This window comes from Andrographis paniculata, unplaced genomic scaffold (genome assembly GCF_009805555.1).
Source record: "Andrographis paniculata isolate CXL003 unplaced genomic scaffold, ASM980555v1 Contig10END, whole genome shotgun sequence".
In the NCBI taxonomy this organism is placed as follows: domain Eukaryota; kingdom Viridiplantae; phylum Streptophyta; class Magnoliopsida; order Lamiales; family Acanthaceae; genus Andrographis; species Andrographis paniculata.
Window position 1 is genome coordinate 825,617 of NW_026137380.1, and position 10,825 is coordinate 836,441.

General features: G+C 33.0%; 3 protein-coding genes across 4 annotated transcripts; 2 read left to right on the top strand and 1 right to left on the bottom strand.

The window, feature by feature from the left end:
* The first annotated feature begins 291 nt into the window (after positions 1-291).
* LOC127258975 (annexin-like protein RJ4) lies at positions 292-2,016 on the top strand. The gene is made up of 6 exons (XM_051286119.1): positions 292-434; positions 532-677; positions 791-1,009; positions 1,102-1,317; positions 1,451-1,540; positions 1,631-2,016. Exons 1-6 carry the CDS (start codon positions 362-364, stop codon positions 1,832-1,834), a joined length of 948 nt encoding a protein of 315 aa, XP_051142076.1. The 5' UTR covers positions 292-361; the 3' UTR covers positions 1,835-2,016.
* A 2,051-nt stretch (positions 2,017-4,067) lies between these two features.
* Positions 4,068-7,974, top strand: LOC127258852 (annexin D3-like). Of its 2 annotated transcripts, none has more exons than XM_051285999.1 (6): positions 4,068-4,567; positions 4,741-4,886; positions 5,668-5,895; positions 6,658-6,870; positions 7,138-7,227; positions 7,627-7,800. In XM_051285999.1, the coding sequence occupies exons 1-6, from the start codon at positions 4,492-4,494 to the stop codon at positions 7,651-7,653; spliced, it is 780 nt and encodes a 259-aa protein (XP_051141956.1). In that variant the 5' UTR covers positions 4,068-4,491; the 3' UTR covers positions 7,654-7,800. The 2 variants fall into 2 exon arrangements, with proteins under 2 accessions (XP_051141956.1, XP_051141883.1); XM_051285926.1 differs by having other exon boundaries at positions 4,070-4,567; positions 7,605-7,974.
* A 1,064-nt stretch (positions 7,975-9,038) lies between these two features.
* LOC127246646 (mitochondrial intermembrane space import and assembly protein 40 homolog) lies at positions 9,039-10,686 on the bottom strand. The gene is made up of 2 exons (XM_051268140.1): positions 10,619-10,686; positions 9,039-9,459 (listed from the first exon to the last, which is right to left on the bottom strand). Exons 1-2 carry the CDS (start codon positions 10,684-10,686, stop codon positions 9,039-9,041), a joined length of 489 nt encoding a protein of 162 aa, XP_051124097.1.
* Positions 10,687-10,825: the final 139 nt, after the last annotated feature.

Below are 10,825 nucleotides of genomic sequence, written 5' to 3' on the forward strand. Positions count from 1 at the left end.
AAAATAAAAAATATAATAAATAATCTAGATTATTCCATCATCTGTCCCAGCTGTAATATTTTAAATTTAAAATATTCCAAGTCACGCATCGCTGTCAAAAGCTCGTCACACCAAACACGACTTTCCCTTATTATTTCAGGACACGTACGGTCTATCGACGAAAGCGTTTCTAATGCCTAACTGCCGTTTCAATGATATTTATTACTATTATAGAAACAATTTTTTTATTACATATATCTGTGGGTCCCGGGCGTTACTACCGACGTTGTAAGCAGCACTATAAATACCCCCAAATATCACGAGAAAGAGACGTGCGTAGAATATTTTCTGAAAGTTCGAAAAGAGTCAGTGAGCTAGTGATATGGCGACCATCGTCTTCCCTGAAAATCCTTCCCCTGTGGCCGACGCTGAAGCCATCCGAAAGGCGACCAAAGGTACGATAAACCTGTTTGTAATAAATCAGCGTGTCTTTGTTTATTTGCAGTAAATGGGGGGAATATGAGTTAGTTGCTGTCTGGACGGATTGATTAGGGTTTGGAACCGATGAGAAGGCGATCATTGCGATTCTAGGGAGGAGAAACTTTGTTCAGAGGAAACTGATCAGACATGCGTACCAGGATCTGTACCAGGAGGATCTGGTCAAGGTTCTCGAGTCGGAGCTCCACGGAGATTTCGAGGTTGTAAATAAATCGATTATTTCTATTTTTATTTTCCTTTTTTTTTATATATATATGCATTTCAGAAAATGCTCATCGAATATCGACCGTACGATTGTTAATTTTTTTGGCAGAGAGCTGTGTACCGTTGGATCCTCGATCCGGAGGATCGCGACGCCGTGCTGCTGAACGTGGCGGTTAAGAAGAAGCCGGTGGACCACCGCGTGGTGGTGGAGCTGTCGTGCGTGACGTCACCGGAGGAGTTTTTAGGGATAAAGCGTGCTTACCAAGCGCGATTTAAGCACTCACTGGAGGAAGACGTAGCTGAGCACACTGTAGGGGATCTACGCCAGGCGAGTATAGCGCTTTTCTCTTTAAATCAGTTTTTAATCGTGGCCGTTGGATCATTTAGCGTAAAACTCGTTTTCCTCTTTTCTTCGGACAGCTCCTGGTCGGATTGGTGAGTGTTTACAGGTACCATACCGAGGAGAAGAACGCGAAGCTTGCGGACAAAGAGGCGGATGTTCTGCACAACGCGATAATCAAGGACAAGGCATTTAATCACGAGGAAGTTGTTAGGATCGTAACCACAAGGAGCAAAGCTCAGGTTGTCGCAACGCTGAACCGCTACAAGGATGAGCAAGGCATTTCCATCACTAAGGTTGTAATAGAATCATCACACACTAATAATATATTTGTATCGATCTCTTTCTTACAGCAGAATCTTACTCAAATCAGATCCAGTTTGATACAATCATTAATTGTCTCTCTGTCTGATCGACTGATATCTGCAGCATTTGCGCGAGGATCTCTCCAGCGAGTTCCTGTCTGCCCTCCGCACTGCTATAAAATGCATCGACGACCCCAAAAAGTACTTCGAAAAGGTAATAAAGCATATATATATGAACATTGTCTCTGTTCTTACAAATTACACTAATTACGTATCTAACCTAATTGATGATGCTGATTTGCAGACGATCCGTCATGCTCTGAAGCGTGCGGGGACGGACGAGGATGCACTGACGCGCGTGGTGGTGACGCGGGCGGAGAAGGACCTGAGGGAGATAAAGGATCTGTACTACAAGAGGAACAGTGTGGCATTGGAGCAGGCGGTGGCTAAGGAAACTTCTGGAGACTACAAGGCATTCCTCCTCACCCTCCTCGGCGGTCAACATTAATCAAGTATGTCTTTCTGAATGATTTGCTGTCTTAGAATTTGAAGTTTAATTTGTGTCCAATCGAGTCGGTCAGTGTCATGATACTGAAGAACTCTTTCTCTCTGTCGACTGCTCTCTATCTGCTTGTCATTTGATGCGGTTTTTGCTGAGATTCTATGAATTACTAGTAATGCTTGTTTCCATTGACTTATTTATATTTTAATTAAGGATAAATTAAACACAAGTTAATTATGTCTTATCATAATTATATTTTAAATAAAATTATATGCTATATTTAATATTTGAATAATTTTTTTTTTAACAAATAAATTGTATATAATAAAAATATTTGAAAAAAAATTTATTTCTTACACCCTAAAAAAATAGGTATAAAAAATAATACTCCCTCCCTCCGTCCTACATATTATGTCCCGTTTCTGTCCGTCCCACTTACCATGTCACTTTTTTTTTAAATAAAAATGATTACACACTTTAATTTCATTTAAAATTTTTTAATTTATTATTTTTATTTTAATTAAACTAATTAGTTATCGTAATCTTAATTTATAATTATTCATATTATAAGATAATTATTTTCACTAATATATTCTTAATTTTTTACTAATTACACTCGTCTGTTATGTATGTGGGACGGAGTATGTGGGACGGAGGGAGGTAGTAGTATTAAGCATATTTAACAAATAAATTGTATATAATAAAAATAAATTGAACGATACAATCTTAATAAAATACTATATAAATATATTTTATTTATTCAACAATTCAATACAAACTAAAAAAAAATAAAATTAAACACTCATTATCCTATTATATTGCATTACAAAAATAAAAATTTATTTATTTTATTTTAGTTTGTAATTCAAATAAGTTTTTTACGATGCAATTTAATACTGCTCACTGAGCCAAATAATTGCTCTTATACTAATGTTTTATGATCGATTCTCGTATGAGCTAATTGTACATAATTTTTTAACGTACGTAAAGTTTCTTTTATTTGGTTTTGACTGAAATTTTTTATGTCCAAAATTTCACTAATACTACAAAATTGTTTTATGATATAGTTTAATAGCTTTACTTCTTTTTTTTTTTTTTTTTTTAAATAGCTTTACTTTTCAATTAATAACACTTGACTTGATTTGCTCTACTAAATAAATACATACAAGAAATTAGGTCAAAGTTTATCCAAACTTTGTAATTTGTGACATTAATTCATCCTCCCTCCTTCCCAAATACCTGTATTCGATTATTTTTTTATATGTTGATTTTTTTTTTATATTAGTATTATATTTATATATAATACTAATTAAGAAAAAAAATTAAAAAATACTCATTAGTATTATATAATATAAAAATAATAATATTTGTGTAAAATATTATAATTTATAAAGATATTTTTAATTTTAAATGAATAATACAATTATAAAAAAATAAATATTTTGACGTAAATAGAAAAATGAAGTACTTTTCTTTTGAAGGGAATATTACACTTTCAAATATTACTTTGATTTGGACCATAGTTTATGAATTCAAATAATACAATAATACTAATACAAAAAAATTTAAAAAAACAATAGAATAATACATAATAACAGTATAATACAATAAATAATACTCCCTCCGTCCTATATAATATGGGCGTATTACCGTAGACACGGAAATTTAGGTAAAATATAATTAGTAAATAATTAAAAAGTGTATTAGTAAAAATAATTATAGATTAAAATTAACATAAGTAAATAGTTTAATTAAAATTAAAAAAATTATAAAATTTAAAATTTAAAATGCGATTAAAATGTATAATTATATTTTCAAAAATAAAAAGACAAGTTACGTGGGACTGATAAAAATAAAAAATATGAACAAATTACGTGTGGGACGGAGAGTCTTATAAATAGACTTACGCGGAAGGGGCGGCCTGGCGTGATAAAGTGGACGCTATTAGATTTTGCTTGACACACAGGCAACAGAAAAAAATAAAAATAATAATAAATAGGTCTTGCCAATGAAATAAATAAAATCTTCGTTTAAAAATAATAATAATGGAAGAAAAATCAACTATCATTTCATTAAATAATAATAATAATAATAATAATAATAATAGTTTAAATCTCAATTAAAAAACTTTTAATTAATTTTGATCTACAAGTTAAAAAATCTAAGAGAACAACAGTAAATGACGTGAATATAAGGAAAACTTACTCTGTTATCTTACCCGGACAAACATGGCCGTGTGGTTATCTAAACACGGCCATGTTGGTAACTCTAACACGCACGTCATTTCCATTCCTAATCTTCATCTTTCTGCAGACCCTAATATATTCTTCGCCACTCATTCCCAAATCCAAACCCTCATTCTCGACCTTGACAAAATATATATGTATATATATATATATATTATCGTCTCCGACAATGCATGTATGCGGCGGCCATGGATATCCGATCCTCACCTGTGCAAAGGATTATAGAGAGACGTGGCAAAATTCGTCGTGATCCTTGCCTTTCTAATTGCCACTAAAATTGATTCATTTGATTTTTAACAAGATCAAAAGTTTATTTTATTTTATTTTTCCAATAATAATAATAATAATAATAAATGAATATATTGCTGAGGAAGAAAAATTATAAATAGGAGAGGGCGAGATTTGAAGATTAGAGGAATGGCAACACTCACATTTCCGGAAGCGGTTCCGTCGCCGGTCGACGACTGTGAAACTCTCAACGCTGCTTTCACCGGTACGCCTTTTTTTTGTTTTTTCTAAAGCGCCTATGTTTGCTATCATTCGATCTCACGGAGGGGAATCGATGAGTTCATTCCAAATCGTACAATGTTGTCCATGGATTCGTGATAATTGAGGTGTAGAAAGGAATTTCTGGCGGTGGTTGAGGTGTTTTTTGTTGGTGCATAGGGTTGGGAACAGATGAGAAGGCAATAATTCGGACTTTGGGGCACAGAAATGCGAACCAGAGGAAGCAGATCCGAGACACTTACGAGCTGCTTTACGATAAGTACCTCGCCGATCATCTTCATTCTGAGCTATCTGGTGATTTCGGGGTACAATTTCATTTCCAGAATCTATTTTTCGTTTAGAATTTTATGTTTCCTGTTTTCCATTTTTACATATTTAGTTGTGTTTAAGCATTTGATTGAGGAGTTGATCAAAGCCTTTTTCCTCTCAAAGATTATAACTCTTATTTAACAATCATTGTGATAATATTTTTTTATTTTATATTTTACATATTTTTCTAAAAATATTAATTTATCAAGCACATTTTCTTTTTTATATTTCCTAAGCAATTGCTTTTTCTTTGTAGGTCTTATACAATGTAGCTTCTTCTTCTTTTTTTTTTAAAAAAAAATAGATCAAAAAATAATAGTAGAATATAATATTTTGTATTAGTGTCCAATAAAGATTTCTTAGGGAAAGTATTTTGATGAATACACACAAACAAATCCTACTAGCTTTTTGGCTATTATGATTGTGTTCTTCCAAGCATAAAACAAGTAAACACTATTATCTAAAATATTATCCAATGAATAAATATCATTCAATAAAAGGCATCAATTTAAACATACAAAACTATTATTCCCTATAACACCATCACAATTCTTCATATATATAACAACAAAAACATTTAAAACTATAAACACGAAACAAACTCTATAGAAACACGATCGAAAGCCCAATCAAACACACTCCTAGAAAATTTCAGATGGAAAAAAATATATATATCTATGTGAGGAGTTGTTTCATTCTGAATAAATTGTAATGTAGTATAATTTTTCTCCCTATGTTCTTGTCCGCTCGCCTAATAGGGATATATTATTCATGTAGAAAGCAGTGGTCTTGTGGATATACGATGCCCCTGAAAGAGATGCAAGGCTTGCAAATTCATCACTAAAGTCGATGAGGAAAGGCGTAGCCGAGTTACAAGTGATTGTAGAGATAGCCTGTGTTGCATCACCTCAGTATCTGCTTGCTGTAAGGCAATGTTATTGTTTTCTCTTCGATTGTTCATTGGAAGAAGACATTGTTTCAGAAGTTCCTCTTCCAGTTCGAAAGGTATATATATATATATTTTTACTCTTTACCAAATTATATAAAATCTCGAATACTCCCTTTGTTGAGTTACAGTTTTGGAGATTTTCTTTCAGCTTTAATTTGTTAGAAATATGACAAGAATTTACCCGGAATGAGTAGAGTTATATTCACTAGTGACGGGAAGATAATAGGAGTTTCTTTGAAATAGCTTAATTAGTCGGGAATGAAAGTAGCCTTTCGGCTTAAATGTTTTTATTTTTTTGGTGGACAACATACTTGTTGGGATTGGTGTAACTCTATGGTAGTGTAATATTGTCCGATTTGGGTCAAATTCTAGCGGAGTTAGATGTTAACTTATACTTCTGATACCAATTTGTTCGGATTGATGTAACTCTACATTAGCATGATATTATATACTTTATGATGAACTAGAGACTCAAAAAAATTATGTGTATATATATATATATATATATTTCAAAGCAATAGATCTTAAACAACATTAAGATAAATGAGTTTTTATTTTGGGTGTGTCTGTTTGGAGGTTTGGATTAGTAAAAATTTTAAATTTGAACAGTAGTTGTATGATGTGATATAAATAGATATTGATGTGATATTTTGAATGTAAAATTGATTTTTAGTATAATATAAAAAATATATATATATAGGTGTTTGATTTGATGTTTTTAAGGGACAAAAAATGGGATGAATAGTTTATTTAAAATCCAATCCCTCAAACAATCACAAATATCAATTCAACCCTGCTAATTAACGAGTATCAAACAGGTCTTGGTTAGTTTGGTGAGTTCCTTCAGACATGACAAAGAAGTGGTGAATTCCACCGTAGCAAGTGAAGAGGCTATTAAACTGCATGAGTCCATCGAAGCCAAGAAGTTAGACGATGATGAGCTCATAATGGTGCTCAGCACAAGAAATGTGTTTCAGCTCAGGGAAACTTTCAAGTTCTACAGGGATAGTTATGGAAGATCCCTAGATCAGGTTAGGTTATTTTATCTGCATAAGAACTAATGTTTGATCAGGTCGGATGTGTTTCTTTTGATGAGTTTGAAAAAAAATTAGTTTGAGTTTGATATGAAAATAATGTTTGATGGGATGTTTTGTGAGAAAAAAATGTATATTTTTTTTAAAACGCAAAGTCCAAATAGTAACATTTGGAAAAATTATGCTAAAGAAACATACCCTAAGAAATTCCCTATTTCCGAGTTCTGATATGGTATTTTACCGAATTAAAATTTTACTTCACAGGATATCGCAGATTGTGGACACGGCGTTCTTGAGTCTCTGCTAAGAGCGGTAGTTTTGTGCATCGACTCCCCACTCAAACACTTTTCTGAGGTAATTGAGATTTCGATTTTTTTTTCTTCACTTTCATAGCAATTAGTGAGAATGAATACTATTAGCTAACATTCAATTAATCGCCAAAATTTGAATGTACTGAAAGATTAATGAATGCTATAGAAGCTCTAAACAACATATACGACATTATATTTAATCTTGGGACCTAGTGCAGAATTAATTCTACAGTTCCTCTGGATCGGGATACTATATTTATATCCAAGAACTGCTAAACCAGATTTTAGAAAATGTGCCGTAAAAAAGTTCTCAACTATAGTATGTTCTTAGCCTTTCTAAGTGTCACAATTTCCGGCACATTTCATCTTCAACTATCGACACACATATAGAATTAACCATTTTTGGCTATTATCATGTAGGTTCTAAGAAATTCGATTGCAGGGATGGGGACAGATGAATATTCACTGACTAGGGTCATCATTTCTAGAGCTGAAATCGATCTGATGAATATCAGAGAAGAATATGCGAATGCTTACGGTTCAAATCTTGATGATGATGTCGCTGGCGACACATCTGGTGATTATAAGGACTTTCTGATTACTTTGCTTGGAGCAAATATCTGACTCTGATGCATATACATATATACACATCCTTGTAAGTTTCTCGAGTTTACGTACACTTTGGCAAGTAGGATGAAATTGCTTCATACAAACTTCTAATAAGTCTTTACAATGCTTTTACTATTAGGTAAACATAATCAAGTTCTGAGTTTTTGTATCTGAATTTGATTCTCTGAACTACAATATTCAGTAATACTAAATACTAGTGTTCAACATACTTTGTACGTAGTTTTCAACATATTATTTTCTCGTGGTGCAACAAATTTATATCAAAATTTATCGATTTTCTTGGGTGCAATCCAACAATTTTCTATCATTTAACACTTAAGTATTCAACTTCCTCTGTCCGCTAAAATCATGTCAGTATTCAACAAATTTTTGTCAAAATATTCAACAAAGTTACATAATTTTTTTCGGACAGAAGGAGTATTTGTTAAAGTAGAGTTAATCAAATTGTTAGTGGATAATTTTTTTACTATAAATGGATTGTGCATATTTTTATAGCAAATTAAAAATTATATATAATTATTCAAGATAGAGGGATTAGGGTTTAGCAACACAATTTATAAACAAATTTAGCAAAGGATTTACTCCGTATTTTAAATGACAGAATTTCCAATTATATTTTGTGTCTAAGGTAAAAGGTTTCAGCAGCTTTTATCATTGTATTTTCCAAGACAGATCTTATAACTAACAACAAATCTTAAGCATAAAATTGTCATAAAATCTGCATTATTTCCATATGCCAGGAGCTATATCTTCCATAATATCCTGCAAATATTCAAAACCATTGACTGCAAAATATATTTGGTTTCAAATAATCTAGAGAAAATTGCAAAAAATATCTCCCAATATACCCCAAAATATATCCTACATGTTTGCAAAAGTAGCTATTTTTGTCCTTTGACCGCGCATGATGTTTACACCATGCTACGCACGGCCAAATGGCCAAATAATAGAAATAACGACTTTTGCAAATATATGAAATATATTTTGCAACCAAAATAAATACATGACAAAATGTGATAATGGGATATACATAAAATATATTTTTTGCAATTTTCCCAAATAATCTATCACCAAGTAAGGATGAATGGGGGAAGATTTAGATTACCTGGTAGCAGTTTGATCGAAAGAACTCGCGACAAATCCAGCAAGTAGTAAACGTGCGCCAAATCAACAAGACATTTGCATTTCCCCAACTCGAATGCTAGTTTTTATGAACTTCCCGATTTATGACCAAAGGGGAGGCCGGATTTTCTTTTGTGGGCTCGGTTTTTCCTCTTTGGCATCGTTATCATCCAAAACATCATCCGAAAATGCACCAGGATTTGCTTTGATGCAATTCTGTAGAGCGACGAATGGGTGTACACAGTCGGACCCTTTTTCTTCAGCCGTGCTCTTGAAAAAGCAGACAAAAGCATTAGAAAACTGGGAACCACACGGACCACTTCGCAAGTGATCAATGCAGGGACATTCTAATGCCTTTTGAGCCTTTGCTTCGAGAGATTCGTCATTAGCCTCATTTCCATATGCAGCAGCTTCAGCAATTAGAGAATCTAGCGAGGGTTCGGCTGCATTTCCCGTTGAAGTGGAATTCGAGGTCGCTCGGACACTCTGATCCTCAGCACTCTCTGCTTGCCCCATAACCAACCTGAAACAAAATTTCTTAATTAATCAGCTTAAGAGCAAATACACATTGAAGCTACACTACTCGGTAAAAGGCTCAAATCATATTCTAGGAAGAAAGAAAGATCATCGCAAAATTTTGGTGTAAAACATATACTCAATTGTACGTGATAGAATATTCGTCTACATATAGATGAGTTTTCCACCTGATGTTACAAATTTGATTCACTGCTTACCCTAGTTTCGGTAGCTTATCTCCACCAAAATGAACTAAATGCTGGAATTTGACAAGTGAACAAATTTTCACAAAACATCACATCAAAAAAGTATTTAAACAAAAATACAAATTAAAAACTCAAAATAAAATATATCAAAGTGAACTTCCATAGAAATTAAGACGCAATTAGTCTTCACGCTGTAATTTAGACGCAATTACTATGAACTGCCATAAAAATAAAGTCGTTACTGAAAGAAAACCAGGAAAAGCAAGCGAAGACGAAGCAAGCTACCATAAAACACCTTGTAGGTAGCAGCTCGAGCTTTGGAAATATCTGATGAATTAATTTCTTCCTTTGTCGAATGTATTATTCAGTAGGATTTTCCAACTAATTAAGAGCTTCCTGAAGAATTTTATATGCAAGAACTGCAGAAACTGATGCAGAAGCCACAGCTATCGATTGTATATATAAAGATTCCCTGTTTTCGTGACCACAAGGCTACTCTACATGAACCATATGAACACTTACTTTCTTTGTTTTCTCTATTGATATACTACTAAATTATCATCGAATAATGAACAGATGTATTATTTAATCTTTGACATGCCTTCAGGTAGTATTCTCACACTAAAAACAAAATGTAGGGCAATCTTGTGTGGGGAGCATAAGAGAAATCTAGACTCTGTTTAAGGCGTATGTTTTCAAATCACTTTTAACACTATTCAATTAACATGAATTTTCTCAACAAAACTTACATCAAAAACATATTTAGGATCTAAGATGTCACATGCAACACCGATTTCGATCGCATCAATTACCTATGTAACTTTTTATCATACACAAAATTCTTCAAAACTACAAAAACACACAATTGCAAAATATATCTAAACTCAATCCTAATCCAGGAAGCAACAAATTCATTCCATGTAAATCATCAATGCCATTTCTATATGTATTGACATATACTTCTTCCCAGAACTTGTTATAGGCATTTCATCGAACAGGTGGTGGCCTGTTTCGTACATAGCAGCCATGGTGGTTTAATCAAACTAGCTTGTTTCGTACATAGCACCCATGGTGGTTTAATAAAACTAGCCTCTTTCGAACAAAAGCAACAACGACCAAACAGCATTTCAGAAATGAATTAGATTACGGAGATTTCATCAGTTGAAG